This window comes from Silene latifolia, chromosome 2 (genome assembly GCF_048544455.1).
Source record: "Silene latifolia isolate original U9 population chromosome 2, ASM4854445v1, whole genome shotgun sequence".
NCBI classification, from domain to species: domain Eukaryota; kingdom Viridiplantae; phylum Streptophyta; class Magnoliopsida; order Caryophyllales; family Caryophyllaceae; genus Silene; species Silene latifolia.
Genome location: NC_133527.1, coordinates 55,855,498 through 55,880,727, shown reverse-complemented (window position 1 = coordinate 55,880,727; position 25,230 = coordinate 55,855,498). Strand labels below are relative to the sequence as shown.

Sequence of the window (25,230 nt, the reverse complement as noted above, 5' to 3'; positions counted from 1 at the left end):
TTTTATTTATTGTATTTTGTCATGTATGATTTATTCACTAGTTTTCACATGTAATTAATTCTAAACCCTACTTCGACATAATTGATTGCCTAATTATTTGTTCGCCGACATAGTTTAATCTTCACATGTTAGGATTAATCTGTGGATGTTGCTAACAACATATCGAGTACAAACGATTTCCCTAATCATTAGTAGAGTCTGCTATCGAGGCGGGCGGGATTAGGTGTTCAGTAAAAGGACTTCCTAATACGTACCCTCACCCCTTACTCCAGATCTCTGTGAACATCCGTGTTCATTGAAATCCACGAGAGTCATTCTAGACATAGAATGCTAAGGGTAACGTGTTCTTAGTGTTCATGTCACTACTTTGTGTCTTGACATGACACGAAGTATTCGAACGGTTTTCAATTTTCCATAATAAATTGGTGGCGACTCCAAAAATGCAAACGCTTGTTTCCCAAGCGCCCCCGTAGGCCCCCCGTATCCACACATATCACGGGTCAGGATAGATGGGCTAAGTTCATAACTTGTAACTTGTTTAAAACGGTTGTCGAGGCGATACCCGAGATGAGTTTGATGTGGCGTGGGCCAATTTGGCAAGGCAATGGTCGGGAGTAGCGGCTTATATTGAAGGTCAATTGTTCCCGCACGTGGAGAAATGGGCCAAGTACAGAACGAACAAGATAACTCATTTTGAGAACACTTCTACATCTCGAGTTGAGTCGGCTTATGCGAATTTGAAGAAATGGTTGAATAGCCCGAAATTGGCCGTTGATATCATCTGGATCCGTTTTCATTCTCTGTTGGAAACCCAACATGTTGAGATCCGACACTTATTGGAGTTATCTAGATCGAGACGGTTGACTGGGATTAATCGATTATTCTCCAGACTTTCTTATAAAATATCAAAGAATGCCATCATTGAATTGTGTGGAGAATTCGAAAGAGGCGCCAAGATGACGGAAGATGCCTTGATGATCGATTGCGATTGTATAAAGACTACTACACTTGGTTTGTTATGTGCTTGTTCACTTCATCGCATTTCTAGAAACGGAGCTCGAGTCCCTTTTGATGTCTTACATGTATTTTGGAGGAAGTTGGAGTACGATGGTTCAGAGGCAATGCCGGCTTGTGACGATGATCGACTCGAGGAGTTATTTGATGAAATTCGGAATGCAGATCTGAGTATGAGATCCTCCGTGTTCGATGCCCTTTACTCTCAGATACATCCGGATGAGGAGGATGTATACGAGCCTTGGGTGAACGAGAACCCTAGAGGACGTCCGAGGAGGGGAACTCGTAGTGAACCATCCGCCGTTGAGCATGCACGAGTTCGGGTTAGCTTAGGCACAGGGAGAGGTAGAGGCAGATCGTCTACGCCCCAAAGAAACTCGTCTTCACAACAACCTACCACCCCCGGGTCCACTCCGACGTTCCTTTTACTCCTTCTAGTACCCCTCGTTCCACTCCGACAGTTCCTGTTACTCCGTCTACTACCCCCCGTTCCACTCCGACGGTTCATTTTACTCCGTCTACTACCCCTCGTTCCACTCAAATGGGTCCTGGTACACCGTCTACCACCGCTACCATGAGTACGGGGAGTTTCAGTACATCGCACTGCGCACCTCTAGAGGTAAACTATACTATTGGTCATTGGAGGTACTTTCCTTATCTTGAGTTTTTGCCTTCTTGGTTTACACAGTATCTAGAAGCGTGGTATAATCCATCCGGAGACGGTCATTGTGGTTAACGAGTTCTCTCACATGCTGTTCGGGGTGATCAATCTCATTTCACGATGGCTAGAACAGATTTACTCAGGGAAATCCGTAGTTCCATTTACCGTGATCATATCTATGGCCCGGATAGATTTGATGTGGAGGTAGCTAGAATTACATTTATGGATTAGGTACCATACGGCTCGGCTCATTGGATGGACGGTTTCGATCTATATGGTTATGTTACGATGTACAATTGGGTGATATGTTGCGTTTCTTCATGGGTCGATCAAGAAGGGCACCGACATTGGGGTAGTAGTCATACTTACTTGCCCTTTACGAGCCCCCACTGGAGTACGTAACCCATATGGTGTCTTATGGATATTACATGCAGGAAACCACTATATGAGGCTCCGCATACGTCCCTTGTCACCTATGCCATCAATAGCCCCTTGTTGGGAACACGATGATAGCGTAGCTCATTATAGAGGCATGTATCGATATCAACTTTATTTGTGGCGCAGTTTTGAGACCGGACGTTAGCTTTTTATTCGAACTTTTATTTGAATTATTGTACTTTATATTTTATTTGTCCGATTATTGTACCTTATATTTTAGTAGCTTAAATTAAAATACAACGATATTTAATTAAAACATTCCTTAATTTGAAATACAACGACATTTAATTAAAACATAACTTAATTTGAAATGCAACGACATTACATAAATCACTTAAAACATAATTAAACTTGAAACCCTAAACCCTAAACCCCAAACCTCAAACCCTAACCCTAACCCTAACCCTAAACACCAAACCTCAAACCCTAAGCCTAAACCCCAAACCTCAAACCCTAAACCCTAAACATAATTAAACCTCAAACCCCTAAAACCCAAACCTCATTACAACAATATTAATTAAAACATAACATAATAATTAATATATAATTAAATAACTATCGTACTTAATTATCTTCCGATGATGAAGATGACGATTCCAGATCTTGTACATAATCTGGAGCCTCAATTTCTTCAGGTTGGGTAGCAACATATTGTTCCAAGAAATCAGTGATGTTGAGTTTCACATTTCCTAGGTTGAACACTCTACCAGCATATAATTCTAATAGTCTTGCGTAATCGAGGACGATCAGGATGCGCTCAAAATAGACAAAGAAATCACTTTTTAACCTGCGAAACTCCCACATCTTCTCGGTTAATGTTTCATCAGAAACAACCTCATCAGTAACTGCTGGAGTTAGTATGTGATCCGGGTTTCCGGATAAGATGATACAAAGGCTTCCAAGTGGAGGGTTTTCAAGCAAGTGCCATACAGTGGCACTAGGAACCACTAATTCAAGGCGAGAAACTAGCACTGGTAAATCCGCAACAATTTGATCGATTCTTAGTTGATAAGCTCCGATTTTCTGAGTATTTGTGAGAACCATTTTAGTATTGTAGTGAGTGAATAGGATTGGATGTTGTGATTGAAATTGACATAAAATAGGCTATTTATAAGAAGTCGGTTCAAAACGGTTATTTTTGAATTGTAACGTTTTTTTGAATTATAACGGTATTTTTGAATTATAACGGGTTTTTTTAATTATAACGGTTAGATTTGAATTGTAACGGTTATTTTTGAATTATAACGGTATTTTTGAGTTATAACGGTTTTTTTTGAATTATAACGGTTAGATTTGAATTATAACGGTTAGATTTGAATTGTAACGGCTATTTTTGAATTGTAACGGTTATTTTTGAATTATAACGGTTATTTTTGAATTGTAACGGTATTTTTGAGTTATAACGGTTTTTTAAAATTATAACGGTTAGATTTGAATTGTAACGGTTAGATTTGAATTGTAACGGTTACTTTTGAATTGTAACGGATATTTTTTGAATTTTAACGGTTATTTTCCCTCCATTTTTTTCCTAAATCTCACCTATATTAACATCTTCATATTCTTCTATTTTGCCACTCATCTTCATATTCTTCTATTTTTCACTCATCTTCATCTTCTTCTATTTTTCACTTCAATTTTCTTCTTCATATCTCTACTTATGTCGACATCATCCTCAATGTGGAGAAACCACCCAATTGAAGGCCTTAATTTTAAGAATCAATGTTGCAATCGTTGTGGCAAAAACGCTATCATCAAGATTTCCGGGTCAATTAGTAATCCAATGAAAGCGTATTTTAAGTGTTTAGATTGCAATAATTTTGTGTCGTGGTTGACTGAAGATCATTTGACAATAACAAAAAGATTGAAGATAGCATGTGAAATGAAGGTGATGATGCATCAAGTGGAAATGTCATGAAAGAGCAAGTGATAGGTTTAAAAGAAGAGATTTCGGAAATGTCAAGGATCATGAAGTTTTATTTCAAAAGTATCTTGTATTTGTTTGTTTTCCTCATGTTAGCCATTGTTATGAAGTGGTGAGTATTTCAATAAATTTCAGAAATTTCAGAATTTAAAACCGTCATGTTTTTTTAATTTAAAACGGTTTGAATAGTCAACTAACATAGTCGTCCAACATAAAGAAAATGTTTAAAAACGTACAAAATAAATGTATACAAACACAAATTAGTCTCCCGACTACTCATCACCCTCACCCTCGCTATCAGTATACACACCAAGTGATCTACGCTGAATACGATCACCGGGTGTTTGACGGGGTCCTCTAGTACTTTGTCTGTGCCTAGCCCTGTCAATCAGTGGTTGGATGTTCTTCATCATGTTGCGGAAGAAGGAAAGCTGTTTCTTGTCATCACCAATCCGTTGGGCTTGGGCAAACTGATCAATTAAAGCATGTGGAGTCTGCAAATTGACAAAAATAACTAAGACATTTTAAACATTATCGACAAATGGTAACAAATTTAAACAATTATTACAATAACGGTACGTAAAATTATTACCTCAGCAGTGACATCAACATCGTCATGTGCAGTGGGGGCATCATGGTGCTCGGGATCAATGATCAACGGGCGAGAATTCCCATTATACCAATCCTCGTAATCTGGAGCCGTCTCCCCCGGGAAAGTAACTGGTCTCGATCTACGAGAAAGGTGAACCAGGTGATCCTCCCAACAGTCCCATAGATGATCGCCCACCGCCCCGACACTAACCTCGTACCCTATTCCCGAAGCAGGACGATGCGCTGTCGTTCTCATAATGGGATTGGTAATTACTTGCACATGCCCAAACTGACGTAAACACCGATCGGGTTGGTACGGCACGGCTATGTCCATGAAACGAACACAACCGGCAAAAAGAGTATGAGGATAATACTCATCCTGGCGCGGCCCATACGGATCCCACCTAATTGAAGCATAAGTAAGCCCATCTAACACCCTCCGGTACTCCAACAATTTCTCCGCATTTTGAGCAAAGGGACCAACGGATCTCCAAGAGCAAGCCCAAGGTTGAGTAGGGTCAATTACCGAAGGTGGACTGGGTTTGAACATAGAAAAGTACTCATAGATCCACGATTGCAGCAAAGTCAAGCAACCACCAATAGTCTTCACACCAGCACGTGAAGCCACACCCAACTATCGATACATGTAGACTAGTGCACCGGCTCCCCAAGCGTAGTGGTGTACATAAGCAGTATTATTCACTAAGGGAAACAACTGAGGACGTAACCTATCACCTGATTTGATGACGAAAAGCGTCGACCCCAAGACCAAAGCCAAGAACCCCTGAGCATGAACAACATCACAACTAGCCATCGCCATGTCACAAGCTGCATCTACCAATATACCCCCACTCTTGTAAATAGGGGCCTTCTTATTAGGGTTCAACGGCAACCTCAACTCGTTTTGTGACTTCCCAAAGAAGCCACAAACATACATAAGGGGGTCCGCCAACGTCCCGTCCGCACTCTCCACCTTACAACAGTCACCATCTACCCGAACACCTAAGATGTGCGCAACATCGTGAAGGAGTATGGACATCTCCCCAAAAGGCATGTGAAAAGTGTTGGTGTCGGGTTGCCATCTCTCAACGAAAGCAGAAATAAGGGGCATGTTAAAATGCTCGGCCATGTAATCTATAAGGTGGGAAAGACCACTACCGTCATAAATAGACCGAACGGTCGAAGGTAGTCGTCAGCTACTCAACAACCTCGTCCTACCAAACCAGTGGTAACCCGTCAAAACTGGTCGACCGACCTCATTAGGAGTCAGCCATAAGGTGTTTGCAATGTGGCCCCCAAAGCTGGGAATCACGTGAGGAACCAACGGACCACCCGGAATAGGATCGGAAACCAACCAAGAGACATCTTTATCCGACTTCTTCTTCGGAGCCACGACACTACTAGAACTCCCATCCGACATCCGCTGGAAACGTCCCTCCTCGTCCCGTCTACGGGCCCCCCTACGCACTCGCTCCGCACCCCCTCATCCTCAGCTACCTCAACAACAGCCCGAAGCACCTCCTCCTCCAACTCCTGCGCAGTCCACGACTAGGTACTACCCTCTCCACCCACCGGTGCTACCTCGGACTCAAACTGGAGCCCCTTTCGAGCTCAAACGTGACGGTGTTTTCCTCCATCGGCCATCTATTCACAAAATAACAAAAAGGCGTTGATTAGTTAAATTAATAAAACCGAAAAATATATTAATTATAATGTTATACTTCACTATTTCTTTTTATTTGTCGTGAAGACGGAAAAATAAGTTTAAAAAAATAAAATAAATAAAATAAATAAAAATACAACGAATTAGGCCCGAACGGGGTTTATTAGTAATAATTAATTATTTTTTTACGAAAACAAAAAAGACGGAAAAATAAGTTTTTAAAAAAAGTAAAAAAATAAATAAAAATAAAAATACAACGAATAAGGCACGGACAAGGTTTATTATTAATAATTAATTATTTTTTAACGAAAACAAAACAAGACGGAAAAATAAGTTTCAAAAAAAAAAAGAAAAAAAAAATACACGAATTGGGCTTTGGACGAAGAACATTTTCGTCCAAAACCTGGCCCAGACGAAAATGTTTTTCGTCCAACACCCATCCTGGACGAAGAACATTTTCGTCTGGGTCAGGTTTTGAACGAAAATGTTCTCTTCCAAAGCCCAATTCGTGTTTTTTTTTTCTTTTTTTTTGAAAAAAAATCGATTACAATGTTGCAAATCCGACTAATTCCGTCTCAAATCAAGACATCTATCCTAATTCCGTCTCCAATAAAGGCATTTATTCTAATTCCGTCACAAACATACAAACTAAGAAAATATTAAAAAAAAATTAATAAAGAATACATACCTGGTTGAATGTTTGAATTTGATGACGAAAATGATGTGGTTGAAGACGGTGTTTTCGTTGTTATGTGAGACGGGTTTTTTTTCTTTAAATTTTAAGTGTGAAATGGTGATTTTTGGAGAAAATGAAAAATATAAGGGGGAGTGTGAGGGAGGGGTAGTTTAGGAAGTTCATTAATAATTATCGACGATAATTAGTAATGTGTCGACGATCTTTAGTAGGTTGGATCCAAAAATTCCATTTTAAAAATACAAAACGGCCCACATAGGCCATTATGAGCTCAATTGAAGATGGGTACCAGTACATTGATGCGGACTTGTATGATCCACCACCGTCTTTCATTCGCCACCAGCAAACTCAAACCTGACTTGTATTCATTTTCACCCCTTCTCCCCTCTATCTCCTCCAACACTCTCTTCTCGATCAACAACAAGAAGAAGAATAATAATATCAAGGTTAGTTAGTTTCTGCATTTTTACTCCCATCTGCAACAACTTAATCGTATTTATTTATTTCATCAATTTTATCTTCATTTTTGCAGGTTAATAATCAGTTTCGTCGTCTATCCGTAAACTCGTCGTCGATGTTGTCCGAGTCGAAAGAATCCCCTTCTAACAACCCTGGCCTTCATTCTACCATCGATGACGCTACCAAGGGTTACTTCATGCAGCAAACTGTATTATTTTCTTTTCTTTTTCATCATTTCACTCTCTTTTAATTGCTTCATTTCTGTTTCTAACACTGTTCATTTTTTTGCCTCAGATGTTTCGGATTAAGGACCCCAAAGTTAGTCTCGATTTTTACTCTCGCGTCCTCGGCATGTCGTAAGTCGCCTTAATTAACTAACTCATTCATTTTTCCATCATTTTCTAGTCCTAATTGAATTTGAACAAAGCAGAAGGCCAGAGGCGAACCTAGAAATAAAATTTTGGGGTAGCAATTTTCCTCATATTATTTTTATACTCATGTCAAGGTCCATATTTAAGAACTGGGGTAGCAAAATCGATAATTTTAACCATTTTTTTTTTTTTTTTTGGAAATTTGGGGTAGCGAGTGCTATCCTTTGCTACTAGCGAGGTTTTCCCCTGGGTCAAATGAGTGATGGGTATAATGATCCAATTTTGTTATCCATGCTTCAATTCCAAACTTCAATATTCATCTAATTCAAATGCTGCCTCTTCCTTTATAATAATTGTAAGCCACAAACTTATAAATAATCTGTATTGCAGTGCAGCGGCTGATCCAAATAATTTTTTCCTGGGTCCCAATTTAATGATTAAGGCTATTTTTACATTAAAAATATAAATTTTAGGCTAAAAATTGTACAAAGTAAAAAAAAAAAAAGGTTTTCCGGGACCCCGTCATACATGGATCAGCCAATGCTGCACTGATGTATCTCAAAAAGTTATCTAGGAACTTTACAAATAGAAACGATGCCATTTCTTTATAACTTCAAATTCCGAAAAAAAAAGAAAATGAATTTAAAATGATTATTATATTTCAAGTTGATGAAGTTATTATTCGGGCAGATATACTTGTTTGAGGTTCCTTTTTCCGTAATAAGAGAAGGTGAATAGTGTAGTGAGTTATTTTGCTTTGTTCTATCATATTCCAAAACTAAAAATAGAGTTTATGAAGTAAAAATTATTACTCCATATTACTTTGGAAGTGATGAAATCTTTACCTCCGCATCTTATTTTTCAGATAATTTAATGTATAGGAGCTCTTTCTTTTTCGTATTGTTTATGGCTTTTGTATTTCTATAATGGCCATTGACTACGAAAAAACATTAGCTCTTCCATTGATTTCAATTCATTACATTTTCCAAAATATGTGAGGGGGATTTTGAAAAATGTAGTGTAATGGATTGAACGATGAATGACGATCTTGCTCGCCTTTAATCACCAGAAGTTACTACTTACTACTCGTCTACTTGTAAAAGTAAATTAATATGGTACTTCAAGAAATTGATTTTATAATCATCAGAGGAGTAATTCAAAGTAAAAAGGTAGATACTTTGAAACAATTCAAACAAAAAGCAACAAGTAATCTTGGAGGGTATTTTTGTGGTGCACCTGACCTCTGATATGTGTACGGGTACACGTCTTCAAAGTGAAAAAATGTTTTTGAGTATTTAGAATAAAATAGAAAGATGTCTAAATTATAACGCTTAAAATTTAATAAAAAATTCAAATTATTTTTATTGTTATACAAGAGTATTTTCCTTTATCATGCCTCCCTTTTATCTCTGTTAGAGGGAGTATCGGATTGGTAAGTTTCGGGTATACACACCTGTATCCTTGATTGTCCTTGATTGTCCTGTCAAACACGCATATGGCTCCAGAAGTATAGTGTAGTGTAGTACAGAATCAAGAGAACAGTATATATTTTGCGGAAAGCTTTTATTCACTCACACTATAAAATTGAGGTACAACCATGAAATTTATAAGACTAGAAAAGCATAACCGACCTCACTAGGAACTTGGAATGTCACCCAATAATGAATCCATAAACTCCATAATAAAAGACCCATAATAAACACCTTATTGTAACCGACAAGAAATCAATAATCATATTTAATAGTCAAGAATTTGAATCAATTCTCAACACCCCCCTTGATTCAAACACACTGACTCCTAACTTAGACACAAAGAACTGATGCTTGGCTAGCGGAAGCGACTTTGTAAAGACATCTGTCACTTGGTCGTTTGTGCCAGAAAATTTCAGCATGACTTTATCATCAGCTACTACCTTCCGAATGAAGTGATGCTGCACACCAATGTGCTTAGTCCGACCATGAAATACTGGATTCTTCGCCATTGCAGTTGCTGACTGATTATCACAGTAAAGTATAGTAGCTTTATCATGCTTGACGAGAAAATCACTAAGTAATTTCTGGAGCCATAGTGATGCGAACCAAGCTAAGGACCAAGCTAATGTCTCGGAATTAGTTGATGGGCTGAACGAGTTGGTTATGAACACTCAAGAGGAGGGTCTGATGTTGGTCCGTAAGTTTCAGCCTTTAAGCTACAATTTTCCTTCTTTTGTTAATTTACTAAGTGTGGAGCATGGGAGCTGATGTGGATGGCACGCAACCCAAGGAGGACGGTCCACAAGACGTTTTTAGCTTAACATTTCAGATTATGTTTTAAAATAAAATGTTAGCTTAATTGTTGTTTGTCTAAGTTCAATGAACTAGTAGAGTTTATGATTGTAATTAAGTGAAGAGTAAATGATAAACTCTTCACTTTGCTTCGCTTTTTGCACTATTTGGTTTGAGGGCTATATAATGCCTCTTTTGCTTGAATAAAATCATTTAGAAATTTGCTAAAAACTTGTGTTTACAAAATCGTTTCTTGCTTAGAAACAAAAGCGGTTTTAGTTAGAACGCGATTCTAATTAAAATTCTCGAGTTGTTGATCAATAGGTCTTGGTCTCACTCACTTTGATCAAGTAATAGGTCTTGCTTGTTCAAAACACTATCCCTTATAAACAAAATCCAGGCGGTCGTACCTAGTACGTTGGTTCGCCAAAAAAATCGTCAAATTTTACTCTTTTGTTATTTAAATTACTCGGTTTTGTGTCTGCGCGTACCTAGTATGAGCAGTCCATCGCCTTTGTCCAAATCGTCCTTAAGTCCGCTTTCAATTCGTATCATTTGTGGTATCGAGCTTGGCTCTTGATCCTTATTTATCGACGGATTTTGATAATCCTAACTTTTTGCGCAAAGAACCGTGAGGCCTTGAAAAACGTGCAAGAAAGGGATGATAGGTGGCAACCAAGGCGTTTTGAAAGGGTGGCTGAACCATTCAAGGTGAACGAACTACCCGAGTTCGTTGGAGGGGCTGATCCCGAGGCCTATTTGGAGTGGGAACGGAAGATAGATCGTATGTTTGATTTCAAGGAATTGGATGATGAGAAAAGATGCAAGTATGCAGTCGAAATTAAGCAAGGGAGCATCTCTTTGGTTTGAAGGGTTGAAGGCCAAGAGGGTGTGCGCGGGGAAAGAAAAGATTGATTCTTGGGAGTCTCAAACGTAAACTTCGTAAAAGGTATGTGCCAACGACCCATAGGTTAGCTACATATCGTAAGATTCTTTGATTTGAGACAAGGAAAATTAAGTGTTAGTGAATATATTGATGAATTTGAAAACTTATGTTTGATGGGTGAGTTAGAAGAAGTAGAGGAACAGAAAATGTCGAGATTTTTGCGTGGATTGAATTATAATATTGCTAGTTAGTTGAGTTATACCCATATTCCGATTTTGATACTCTTTGTGGTCTTTGTTTGAAAGTGGAGTCACAAGGGAAGTCTAAATATGGGGGAGGGTCGAGTTCAGATTCGGGAAAGGCTAAATCATGGACCAAAACCGAAACAAATCCCAAAACCGAAACACCTAGTAGTTCGTTTGCGAGTCCTAACAAAGCCACGGCCTCTTCAAACACTACCCCTAGGACCACGGCCAAAGAAACTAACCTGTCCAAAGTCCGTTGTTTCAAATGTCAAGGTTTCGGTCATTACCAAGGTACGTGTCCAAACAAAAGAGTCGTGACCTTGAGAGAAGCGGTAGAGTGTAGGGACGAGTTGTTGGCCGAGGAAGAACAGTTGGGTGAACTGTTTAATTTCAATGAAGGTGAGGAAGAGGACGAGTTAGTAGAGGACTATGAGGCACCAATTTACGACACCAACTGGTTTTTGCGGACCTTGCAAGTAAAGACTTTACCTGCGATTCGAACAAAGAAATCAATTGTTTCATACCAAGTGTCGGGTAAATGATAAGTGGTGTAGTCTAATTATCGATGGGGGTAGTTGTACCAACGCGGCCTCCACTGAAATGGTGTCAAAATTGGGTCTTGTGACTACTAAACATCCGCACCCATATGCATTACATTGGCTAGATGATGGTAATAGCGTTAAGGTGACAAAACAGGCCCGGGTTGGTTTGGTTATGGGTTCCTATGTCGATGAGGTGTTGTGTGACGTTATTCCCATGGATGCTTGTCATATTTTGTTGGGTCGACCATGGCAATATGACCGGGATGTATTGCATAGAGGGAGGAGTAATGAGTATGAGTTGAAGGACAAAGGGAAACGGATTGTGCTTAAACCAATGTCACCACAAGCTGTCCGTGCTTTGGGTTCAAAACCAAAAGCAAAAGCCCGTCTTTGCTATGTTGATTGGAGAACGGGATGTGGAGCGTGCCATTGATGATGGAGAACAAGTTTATTTGCTTGTTGCTAAAGAAAATTCGAGTGCTAATGTTGTTTTGCAGGAACATAACCCAATTGACGAGTTGCTTGAAGAGTTTGGGGATGTGTTTCCCGATGAATTACCCGCTGGTTTGCCTCCTCTTCGAGGCATTGAACATCAAATTGATCTTATTCCGGGCTCAACTCTTCCAAATAAGGTCGCTTATCGATGTAATCCAGGAAGAAACAAAAGAACTCCAAAAGCAAATTGATGAATTAATGGAGAGGGGCTATGTGCGTGAGAGTATGAGTCCTTGTCTTTGTTCCGTGTTGCTCGTACCAAAGAAGGATGGTTCATGGCGTATGTGTGTTGATAGCGGGCAATGGTCAGTAAACAACATAACCATCAAATATCGCTTCCCAATACCGAGACTTGATGATATGCTTGACGAGCTTCATGGTTCGGTTATTTTCTCAAAAATCGACCTTAGAAGTGGTTACCATCAGATTAGGATGCGTGAGGGTGGTGAATGGAAGACGGCCTTTAAAACGAAGCATGGATTATATGAATGGACCGTCATGCCATTCGGTCTTACCAATGCTCCAAGTACCTTTATGAGATTGATGAATGAGGTACTTAAATCCTTTTTGGGCAGAGTTGTTGTAGTTTATCTTGACGATATTTTGGTGTATAGCAGGAGTATTGATGAGCATTTTGAACATTTGAGGCAAGTGTTTGAAACCTTGCGAAATCAGAAACTTTATGGGAAGCGAGAGAAGTGCTCTTTTCTTGTGGAGAGCGTGGTGTTCTTGGGATACGTGGTGTCCAAGGATGGTGTCTCGGTTGATCAATCAAAAATCGAAGCAATCCGATCATGGCCGGAGCCTAAAACAGTTAGTGAGGTACGATCTTTTCATGGGCTTGCTTCTTTTTATCGACGATTCATTCGTAATTTTAGCACCATAACCAGCCCTATTACGGAGTGTTTGAAGAAGGGCGGGTTTGAATGGGGTGTGGCTGCTAAACAAGCTTTTGAATTGATTAAGGAACGGTTGTGTACCGCTCCTATCTTGGCGTTACCTGATTTTTCTCAACCGTTCGAAGTTGAATGCGATGCTAGTGGCGTAAGTATAGGTCTTTGTTTTGATTCAAGGAAAAGACCTATAGCCTATTTTTCGGAGAAGTTGGGTGGAGCTCGATTGAATTATTGCACTTATGATAAAGAATTTTATGCTATTGTCCGGGCTCTTGATCATTGGAGTCACTACCTCCGTCCTAACCATTTTATATTGCATTCCGATCATGAATCTTTGAAGTATATCAATGGGCCGCGAGTTGAATCATAGGCATGCGAAATGGGTTGAATTCTTACAATCATTTCACTTTTCATCCAAATACAAAGATGGGAAGAGTAATGTTGTAGCCGATGCTTTATCTCGTCGATATACTTTGCTGTCCACGCTTGACGTTCGCCTCTTGGGATTTGAAACTTTGAAAGATTACTATGTTGAAGATGGAGATTTTGGTGCAATATATCTTGCGTGCAAATCAGGAGCTAAGGGAGAGTATTTGATCCAAGACGGTTTTCTTTTTAAAGGAAATCGACTTTGTGTTCCTAAGCATCCTATTCGGGAACTACTTGTAAGGGAGGCTCACGGTGGAGGATTGGCTGGCCATTTCGGAGTGGCAAAAACCGTGGAGATTTTGCAAGAACATTTCTTATGGCCACGATTGCAAAAAGATGTTCATAATGTCGTGGGTAAGTGTGTTACTTGTCAAGTGTCGAAGAGCAAGTTCAAACCGGGCGAGTATACTCCTTTGCCAATTCCGGTCCAAAGTGGGATGATGTTTCAATGGATTTCATTGTTGCTTTGCCACGCACTCAACGTGGTAAGGATGCTATCATGGTGGTGGTTGATCGTTTTTCCAAGATGGCTCATTTTGTTGCTTGCCATAAAACCGATGATGCTTCTAATGTGGCTGATTTATACTATCGGGAAATTGTGAGGTTACATGGCATTCCAAAGACTATTGTGTCGGATCGGGATTCTAAATTTTTGAGCTACTTTTGGAATACATTATGGAGGAAAGTGGGTACAAAATTGCTGTTTAGTACCTCTCACCATCCTCAAACGGATGGGCAAACCGAAGTCACAAACCGAACTTTGGGTACCTTGTTGCGAGGGCTTGTGAGCAAGACACAAAAGGATTGGGATCTCAAGCTTTCTCATGCCGAATTTGCTTATAACCGGTCGCCTACTCATGCTACGGGTCATTCGCCATTTGAAATTGTCTACGGTATTAATCCTTATCTTCCTTTGGATTTAATTCCGTTGCCTAAAGATGAGTTGGTGCATAAAGATGCCGAGTCCAAGTTGAAAGCAATGTTGAAGCTTCATGAGCAAGTCCGTGCGAGAATTGAAGCGTGAATGCACCTTTATAAACGCAAGTCAAGCAAGAATAAGAAGCCAAGGGTGTTTGAGGTTGGAGACTTGGTTTGGGTGCACTTGAGAAAGGAGCGTTTTCCTAGCAAACGAAAGAATAAACTCATGCCTAGAGCGGAAGGCCCTTACAAGATTGTGGGTCGAGTAAACAACAATGCTTACAAGGTTGAACTTCCCGGTGATTATGGTGTTCACGCCACTTTTAATGTTGGTGATCTCTCTCCTTATTTGGATGATGATGGCCTAGCTGAATTGAGGTCAATTCCTTTTCAAGGGGGAGGAGATGATGCGAACCAAGCTAAGGACCAAGCTAATGTCTCGGAATTAGTTGATGGGCTGGACGAGTTGGTTATGAACACTCAAGAGGAGGGTCTGATGTTGGTCCGTAAGTTTCAGCCTTTTAGCTACAATTTTCCTTCTTTTGTTAATTTACTAATTGTGGAGCATGGGAGCTGATGGGGATGGCACGCAACCCAAGGAGGACGGTCCACAAGACGTTTTTAGCTTAACATTTCAGATTATGTTTTAAAATAAAATGTTGGCTTAATTGTTGTTTGTCTAAGTTCAATGAACTAGTAGAGTTTATGATTGTAATTAAGTGAAGAGTAAATGATAAACTCTTCACTTTGCTTGGCTTTGCACGGCTGGTTTGAGGGCTATATAATGCCTCTTTTGCTTGAATAAAATCATTCAGAAATTTGCTAAAAACTTGTGTTTACAAAATCGTTTCTTGCTTAGAAACAAAACTGGTTTTAGTTAGAACGCGATTCTAATTAAAATTCTCGAGTTGTTGATCAATAGGTCTTGGTCTCACTCACTTTGATCAAGTAATAGGTCTTGCTTGTTCAAAACACTATCCCTTATAAACAAAATCCAGAACTGGTCGTACCTAGTACGTTCAGTTCGCCCAAAAACAGTCCGTCAAATTTTACTCTTTTGTTCTTTAAATTACTCAGTTTCAGGTCTGCGCGTACCTAGTACGAACAGTCCACTGCACTGTCCAAATCGTCCTTAAGTCCGCTGCTCAATTCGTATCACATAGTGCTTGTCTTACTGCTGAACTTGCTGCTGCATACTTGGCTTCAGAGGAAGACAAGGCTACCGTCTCTTGCTTCTTCGAACTCCATGTCACAGCCCAGAAACCAAGGCTAAAGACATTGCCGAATGTACTCTTTCGATTATCCACACATCCAGCCCAATCACTATCCGTGAACCCAACAAGCTGAAAGTTTGCCACTTTCGTATACCAAATCCCATACTTCACTGTTCCAGCAACATACTTAAGTATCATCTTTGCTGCGTCAAGATGCTGCATTGTTGGATTATGCATATAACCGGAAAGGCAATATCCAGCCTAGTGTGTGTAAGATAGTTTAAACCCCCTACAAGGCTCTGTACATCCTGCCATCAGCATGCTTGGTTCTATCGTCACGCTGTAATTTTTCATTTACATTCATAGGAGTAGTTGCAACTTCACACTTAGACGTGAAATTTCTTCAACAAATATGTTGCATATTTTTCTTGACAAACAAAGATACCATCTTTCCCTTGTTTTGCCACAAGTCCCAAAAAATACTTTAACAGACCCAAATCAGTCATTTCAAACTCTCATCATGCAAGACTTAAATTCAGAAACCATGGACTGAGATGAACCCATATAGATCATATCATCTACATATAAACAAACCACCAGAAAATTGTTACCTTTCGTCATCAACTAAGCGTTGGCTCATTCTCACCTCTGGTAAATTCACTTTTCCATTTTTCTGGAAAAAAGTATCGATTCTGCTATACCATGCACGCGGAGCCTGCTTTAGCCCATAAAGAGCTCTCCTTAACTTGTAAACTTTGTCTTCATAGCCATTAAGAACAAAGCCTTCTGGTTGAGAGACATAAACCTCCTCTTCTAATTCACCATTTAGAAAAGCGGACTTCACATTAAATTGATACACTGGCAATTGCATTTGAGCAGCAAAAGCGAGAAAAAAACTCTCACCGTTTCAAAACGAGCTACCGGTGAAAAAGTCTCCTCATAGTCCACTCCTTGCTCTTGTGAGTATCCCTTGACCACAAGCCTTGCTTTGTGCTTCTGAATGCTCCCGTCAGAATTGTACTTGGTCCGGAATACCTTGAGCCCAATCACATTTTTGTCTTTAGGTAGATCAACTAGCTTCCAAGTTCCATGTCTCATTTTTTTCTCTATTGCTGACATCTTCTCCTTCATAGCATCTTGCCATACCTCACTCCCGGATGCTTCTTCATAGGTGACAGGGTCGGAGACATATAACGCAAAGTTAGGAGTGATCGATAATGTTTTGGAGATGATTCGCTTTAGGTGCTTGAAGGTGAGTCTGGTGGTTACGAAGTTGGACTGCTAGATTGACTGTTGGATAGCCTAGTTGAGTTATTACTGCTACTGTCAGCATTCAATATGTGTGGTACTGCAGCTACTATCAAATCACCACTCCACAACCATTTTTATGCTTCATCAAATTTGACATCTCGACTTATAATCACTTTACCACTTACGGGGTTATATAACTTATATGCCTTGGAGTCAAAACTATAGCCAACAAATATACATTTTTCAGACTTGCTATCAAGTTTATGGCGTAAATGAGAGGGAACCAAAGCATAAGCTACACACCCAAATACTCTCAAGTGGCTTACCCGAGGTCTGTTGCCCCTCCATGCTTCAAATGGAGTCTGATTTTGGACTGCTCTTGTAGGTGAAATGTTCAACAAGTATACTGCAGTAGCCACAACGTGTACCTAAAAACGGCCAAACGGGTTGGCAACCCTTTCGCCTTGAGCATACTTCTTGCCATCTCCACTATGATTTTATTTTTTCGTTCCGCAATGCCATTCTGATGCGGTGTGTACGGTGCAGTCAATTTCCTTCAAATACCATGTTCTTCACAATTTTTTTTTTTTTGGTCTCACGAAGCGCGCACATAGTCGCATTACAATAGAGGGAAGGGGGGATTTGAACCTGGGACCTATTGTCCACAATACCTCCGTCTTAACCACTAGACTAAGACATCTTCGGTTTGACATCTTCACAAAATTTTATGAACTCATTTGACAAGAATTCTCCACCACGGTTTGTTCGTAGCGTCTTAATATGCCTGTCACTTTGGTTCTCCACCAAAGCTTTGAATTTCTTAATGTACTCAAAAGCCTCAGATTTAAACTTCAAGAAATAAACCCAATTCATACGATTATAATCAATAAACAACAAGAAGTACCTTTAATAATCAATAAACAACAAGAAGTACCTTTAATGGTTTGTATAGCCACTGGACCTTTAATGGTTTTTATAGCCACTGTACCTTTGCCTTCGACCTTAACTTGCTTGTCATCTCCCATCCGAACTTCACCCTTTTGCATCTTATCAAGATCCTTGGACAGACATCTTGACCCAGACATGTGATTCGAGCACCCACTATCCACAAACCACACACTGTCAGTAACATAAGAACCACTAGAATAAGCCGTGAACAACTTACTTTCTCCTTCGACTTCTTCTGTAAAGTTTGCCTTCTACTCTGATACCAAATTATACCAAATGTAGTACAGAATCAAGAGAACAATATATTTGGGGGAAAGCTTTTATTCACTCACACTATAAAATTGAGGTACAACCATGAAATTTATAGGACTAGAAAAACATAAATGACTTCACTAGGAACTTGGAATGTCACCCAATAATGACTCCATAAACTCCATAATAAAAGACCCATAAGAAATCAATAATCATAATTAATAGTCAAGAATTTGAATCAATTCTTAACATGTTGAAGTGACATAGCTCCTGCCTCCTTGAAAGTATCCTTGATTGTCGTGTCAAACATGCCTATGACTCAAAAAATATATATCAAGTGTTGAAGTGACATACCTCCGGCCTCATTGAAAGTATGTAGGTTAGGATTCAATAGAATTGGCAATCGTTAAGAAATGATATTGCTTTCTCGCTAAAAAAATATGGTTATATTGCCTTAATTTTTCATCTAGGCGGGAGGAAATTAGTTATCTATTTGAACTTAGCGATTTTATTGACTATTACTAGCAGAACTAGTGTAACTCCTGTGCAAATGCACGGTATTTTAGATACAGATATTAGAGAATTTGACAATTAATCAAATTAATGCAGTTTACCGTCATTTTGAAAATGGTAAAAAATTTACATATATAATTCCAAGGAGATATTTTATTAACCTTATTTATGTAAATAAAAGTTAAAACAATTATTGATGTTATAAAATTAATTAGGAGATAAATATTGTTTAATAGTAATAAATATAGATAGTCGACATTAATTAATTAGGAAACAAATATTATCCAGTTGAATATCACTTAGGCGGGAAATTTAAGCGGGAGAATTTGGAGATGTGTTAATCTTTTAGTATATAGGGGATGAGCTAAATTTATGAGTCTAAGTGAGATACTGAAATCATCTGTTGGGTACTGCTGGAACTCTAAAGTAGTCTAATACTCTAATCGCCTACATTTTGTGCAGTTTATTTTTTTTATATTTTTTTGGCTTTTTTTAATGGAGGGTTGTATTTATATTACTAGTGTTGCTCTTTTTTTTTTTTTTTTTTTTTTTTTTGCATTCAAGCTTTTTTTGAGCTTGTTCTCATGGCATCATGGCAATGTTTATGCCTGATGTAGTTATGTCGCCGTCTTGTCAAAAGGGAATCGTTTTTTTTTCATCTTTGATGGTTTAAATTGCCGAAGATGTCTATTGTTTGTATCTTATTCCTTACATTAGATGAAGTGCTGGAACTTTCAATTATGAATTTTAATGAATGTATGGCGGCACAATCGCAGGCTTCTTAAGAGGTTAGATTTTCCAGAGATGAAATTCAGCTTGTACTTTTTGGGTTATGAGGTATGTGCATGAAGTAACCTATCTTTTACTACCTAATTGCAGCGATCATGTATTGATAGTTCAATCTGCAAAGATTAGCCGTTCTTTGAAGTACTCGATTTGCTGAAATAGCTGGATGCTAGATATGTGAACTTGATTGTGCACTTTTTGAGACCTTATATTTACTTTTTAAGTTTGGATGCAACGTGAGAAATCGCTGTTTCTTCGTTAAACAAATAAAGTATTACTGTATTATTCTGTAAGTGTACTAGCCACTACGGTGTTGACAACATTAATTTCAAAGAAAGAAAATGATGGGTTTTTTTTTTCCTGTTTTCGAAACATTATTTTAACGAATTTAGGCGAATTGTGCTCATCTAGTTCAAGTTTTTTATATTGTTCTAGTTTGCTTCAGTTATTAGGGGTGGAGAAGAGTGGGCCCAAGAAGCTACTCTAATAAATAAGCTAATATGTGAAACAGTCATGAAACAACCACCGAATTGTAGATTGATCATTGACAATTAGCTTCCATTTTCATTTTGAATACCTTGTTGTGGAAATATAATTTCCTATCTCCCTTTAGTTCTAGTTATCTAGGTAAAGCAACGCACCTAGCAGCCCTTACGCTAACAATAATCTGGACTACGCGCTCTAGGTTCAATTGCACGGCAGAAAATAGCTCCGGGAAAGCAACAAGGGCAAACACATGTAAATACAAGCAGTCCACACTTTAGTTTGTTTGCTCATTACAATTGAACAACAATGATTTTCTATGCATTTGATGAATTTTAGTGGCTACAAATGTAATAATGAGGAGAACATTTGATGCATTCACCAAAATTTCCATTAGATCTTAGATGGGTAATAATTCAACTAGGTGATCAATCTAGTAGAACAGCCAATAACCATGAGATTCAAATGAGAATCTTAGTTTGAGGAGGCGCAAGGCGCAACGAGGCGATGAGGGGTCAAAGCGATGAGGCGCAAGGCGCAAGGCGAATGCGCACGCCTTTTGAACGCGAGGCGCATCTTTTTTTGTATGAGCCTCTAAACTAATTCTACACACTAAGCATCACTAAAAACATAGATTCACATCATAAATATATTAAAGGGAAGAAAATTACGTTCTATATCACATATCATTCGTTAAATTAAGCGTTAAATACTTGTACCTAATTAACCATTGTATCCAAAACAGCACATAAGGCAAAAACATAAAGGCAAACTACTCTAGAAGTTAAAAAATGAAAAGATAAGAGAGCAATTAAAATTACAAGCAAATGCGTAGAAGAGAGAAAGTCAGTAGAGGAATTAACAAGTATATAAGCAAGGAGAGAAGAAGAGGGGGAACTGAAATTATAAGAAAGAAAACATGAAAGGAAACAGATGCTTAATAACAGCAGTCAAAGCAAGAGATTTAAAAAAAAATGTGAAGAAGAAGAAAAAGAGAAACTTGCAGTAGAAAATTGAAAGAAGTAAACGCTGATTAGGTTGTACTTCTAAAAAATTAGGGTTAAAAGAGTGTTATTTTGTAATAAAATAAAACTTTATTAAAAAGGAGTTAGCGTATGTGCTTGACATGTGACTATTTATGAAACAAAGCTTGTCAGCGCCTCCAGTTAAGAAGGCGCGCCTTTTTGCGCCTAGGGCATCACCTTGAGGCGCTCGCCTTTTAGGGCCTTTTGAACACAGACTCGCCTAGTTGCTGTAATGCCCTAGCATCATCGCCTACCCTCGCCTCGCGCCTAGGCGCGCCTGAGGCGCGCTTTTTTAAACTAAGATGAGAATAGTTAACATTATTCAAGAGTGTAAAAGAGAGAGTAGATTAGTAGAAGTCTTACAATCTTAACAATCCGATGGTTTCAGTTGTTCAATCCCAGATAAAGGGTTTAGCCTTCCATGGAGAGGATCGACATAATCTTGATTTTCTAATGATGGAAAATGAAAGCTCCCAAATAATTACAAGAGTTCTAAAGGAATTCTTTTATGGTAATGTGTTGGATTATCCCTAAACACTAGAATTACTAGAGTTATAACAGTAAAAAACATAACAAAGGAAGCTCAGAAGTCGCAGCTCCAATCTGCTGCACTGTGCTGCGTTTGCCATGCCATGCGGCACCTCCGTTTCAGCTTCTCTTCGTTTCTCGCCTTGATTTCGAGCTTTGACTGCAACTTTGGGCCTTGACTTGACACTAATCATTAGCTCCGTGCTTCTCCTAGCCCATTACAAGACACTCAAACCAAACTTAAGTAATCCTGACATCATACTTAACTACCTCCTTTAATCACCTAATTCCGCACATATACCACTACAGCCAATAGACGCAATTTAGCTCAGAAGTACACCACCAAAGCATCACCTAATTCCGCACATATGCCTCTAATGTCACTTGACGCCATTTAGCGCAAACATACACCTCCGAAGCACCTAAAGTAGCATGAAATGTCCTCCATTAATCTTGAATGGGAAGTCCCTGTTAATGTTGGCTTAACTTTGTTCAGGATCTTCAATCAGCTCCAAGTGATCCAGTTGACCGTACTGTCTGGACCTTTAGTAAGAAAGCTACGATCGAACTTACTCAGTGAGTGTTTTAGTTTTCATGTCGGCCATGCCTCGAGCTCTATCACATTATTTACTGCTATTGCCCACTTATTTGTATCTGATCGACGGATTGCCTTGCAGCAACTGGGGTACAGAGAGTGATCCCGAATTCAAAGGTTATCACAATGGCAACTCAGAACCGCGTGGCTTTGGTATGACTTGATAGTGTTTAAAAATTAATACAGCTTTCTATCCGTTCCAATGTTCAAGAGCCCTTTGTTTTTTCTTACACACATATATTTGGTTATTCATTACTTATAGTGTGGAGGGTACATAGGTGTTGCTAGTTCTGCTATTTGGAAGTGTGATATGGACATAAAGGTTATCTGAATTCATTAGCTTCAACTGTTAGACATGGATATGTGCCCGAGCATCATATTTTTATATTTCGAAAAGTTAAATTCATTTTGAACTGAAGCCCAAGTGTGTTATCCATGTTGAAGTTTTTGTATGTGACACGGTCATTGAAAAGAGCATAAAGAAGTGTAGACTAGTAACATTTTTTTTGAATTTGTTTTGAAAATATTGTTCAAAAATAAATAAAAATTATCAGTTGGTTGGTTTTCAAAATATTTGTTGATTTGGTGTACACGTGGCTTAGATTTAGGGTAACTAGGATCATGGAAGAGCAGCCACGTAAAGCATGACGACTTTAGCATAAAGTCGCCACCCTGTACTCTCCAGACAATTTTCAATCAAGTTTTTTTTTAGCATAGTTGGTCATTGCTTAATTACCAAGTCTTGAACTTTTGGCGTAACTAAGAAACCAACTTTTTAGCCCAATACCACACCATGAATGACTTTCCTATGCACTAATATATACTAGTAATTCTCTATTAGATTGTGATCTGCCGACCCAGTTCGACGAGTACTACTTTCCGAGCATTATTTAAAAAAAAAGTCCATTTTTTATTGATATGAGGCATATTGGCAGTCTAGTTTGGATATGAGGCTTTTATACTTCACAGTTCACACTTCCATTGTGGCAGATTTCTGAAATTTATTTCCAAGAATATCAGATAAATGGGCATGAACATATTTAGAGTGGTGAGGGTAAGTAATATGTTATGGGCAGTTGGGGTAGGTAATTGATGTATTGTGATACTGCCACAGCTGCAAGAAGAATGCCACTTCTGTTTCAAAAATTAAGTTCAAGTGAATAAAACATCTGATTCATAAAGTTATCCTCGAGGTATGATCAGCTAAGGAGGTATGACAATAAGGGCGAGACTCGAGAGGGGGAAGTTGTTATTGCATGCCTGTGGCACATTTCTAAAGGGGTTTCGTTTAGGATAGATTGTAAAGAAGGTGACCTCTTGTTGGGATAATGAGCAGAACGTCGATAACAAGCGTGGTTTATTTTATGTAATGTTAAATCTTAAATGTCAATCTCAATTCCTGGAGTTTGTGCACCATCGCCTTTATTGTGTCAGAGTTGCATTGCTATATGTTTTGGTTCAATCGATGATGAGTATATTGAATTCTAAGCAACTGTATACCTTCACAGGACATATTGGAATTACTGTTGATGACACTTACAATGCATGTGAAAGATTTGAGCGCTTAGGCGTGGACTTTGTAAAGAAGCCTGATGACGGTAGGTCTTTTGGTTCCTGTATATCTGATGAAAATATCAGCTTCCTTTCACAATATGTTGTTTTAACTGGGCCATGTACATTACTACCTCCATGGCACATCAGGCCATTTATTTGTGTGTGTGTGTGTGTGTGTGTGTGTGCTATGACTATTATATGGTGGTGTCATGATCCAATTGCAGGTAAAATGAAAAGGATTGCGTTCATAAAGGATCCTGATGGCTATTGGATTGAGATCTTTGACCTGAAGACAATCGGAGATGTTACTTCTGGTGCTTCTTAATGTATACTTGTAAGTGAAACTTAGTTGCTATATGTTAAGGAGTTATCCCTTCAATGTTCTTATCAAAGATGTAGTGTTTACTATGTCGCACGTGATGGTCTGACTTATTGACGGAGCTCAATTTATTGCAGAGAGTGATGGAAAATAAAGAGAATGTAATGAGTTGATGTTGATGCGAAAGGAGCTGGCTATATGGACGGACCTGAGCTCTGTTTCTGTCGAGTATTCTAAAACTTGCAAATCATACCACATGTTTATTAGTTGACACTACGACCCAGTTTATGTTTTAGTGGTTTATTGTTAACCCGTTATAACTTTTGAGTTCTGGCCCAATCTGTGTCTAAATATTACTTACTTTTCACCTTGTTTAATTTCCTTAAAACTCCACACCCTGAATTTGCCTCCCTCTACCATCATGTCTAAGCTAGTTTCATGTGTCTGCAAGTTGTGCTTTGTGAGTGTCGCATCAACGGATTTGGGTTCCTGACTTGGCTCTACCTCATTAATTCATGTGAAGCACTAGCAGGTTTAAGTCAAGTAAAAGTACCCTAAGGTTACTAACTAATGTAGATAGCGAAGTTAGGGGTCGAACTATCTAAGGTTAGAAGTTCTCGCAAATTAATTATACCTTTTAGATGTACAACCTAACATGTGACGCTATTATTAGGCTTGTTCTATTCAATTATCCTAGCCTCAATTAGTCTTAATCCGGTCGGTGAAAATCTTATTTTGCATGAATGGTTAATTAAGCAGTAATCAATTAGCTAGATTTAAAACAATGATCAAATGATAGTTCATGTAACGATATCAATTACAATCCATTAGATTTATATCTGTCTAACCTTAGAAAATAATTAGGTACTCATGCTAAACAAATAAACAATAGTCAGATTTAAAGGAAACATAGTTAAGAACATGAATTAGATGAACAAAGACGTAATTAAATCGAGGAATTAACTTAACAAAAACTTGAATTCTTACAACCAAATGATTAGATGCAGTCTTTACCTCTCTAAACTATGTTATTCTCGCTCTAAAAGTTTGAAGAAGTTTATCAAATTCTCAAAATTGACTATCTATATCTAGGTCAATGGAAGAAGAAATTACAAAGCCAATTGCAGATCATCGCCAAGTGAAATTTCTCCTAGGTGAATTTTCACCTGCAGTGACATTACATATGTTGGTCCAAAAACGGCCGACGGGTCGGGTGAAGTTTTGCCCGGCCGGGCGAAATTCGTCCGGTTGGGTGAAATTTCACCCGACGGCGAC

At 38.7% G+C, this 25,230-nt stretch overlaps 2 protein-coding genes across 2 annotated transcripts; one reads left to right on the top strand and one right to left on the bottom strand.

The window, feature by feature from the left end:
* Window positions 1-4,139: 4,139 nt before the first annotated feature.
* Window positions 4,140-7,670, bottom strand: LOC141642776 (uncharacterized). Its single transcript, XM_074451705.1, has 3 exons — window positions 6,977-7,670; window positions 4,627-6,269; window positions 4,140-4,528 (listed from the first exon to the last, which is right to left on the bottom strand). Exons 2-3 carry the CDS (start codon window positions 5,173-5,175, stop codon window positions 4,307-4,309), a joined length of 771 nt encoding a protein of 256 aa, XP_074307806.1. The 5' UTR covers window positions 5,176-6,269; window positions 6,977-7,670; the 3' UTR covers window positions 4,140-4,306.
* LOC141642777 (lactoylglutathione lyase) lies at window positions 7,240-24,369 on the top strand. The gene is made up of 9 exons (XM_074451706.1): window positions 7,240-7,428; window positions 7,515-7,649; window positions 7,736-7,797; window positions 19,442-19,502; window positions 21,984-22,063; window positions 22,165-22,235; window positions 23,591-23,680; window positions 23,861-23,970; window positions 24,093-24,369. Exons 1-8 carry the CDS (start codon window positions 7,264-7,266, stop codon window positions 23,959-23,961), a joined length of 765 nt encoding a protein of 254 aa, XP_074307807.1. The 5' UTR covers window positions 7,240-7,263; the 3' UTR covers window positions 23,962-23,970; window positions 24,093-24,369.
* The last annotated feature ends 861 nt before the right edge of the window (window positions 24,370-25,230 follow it).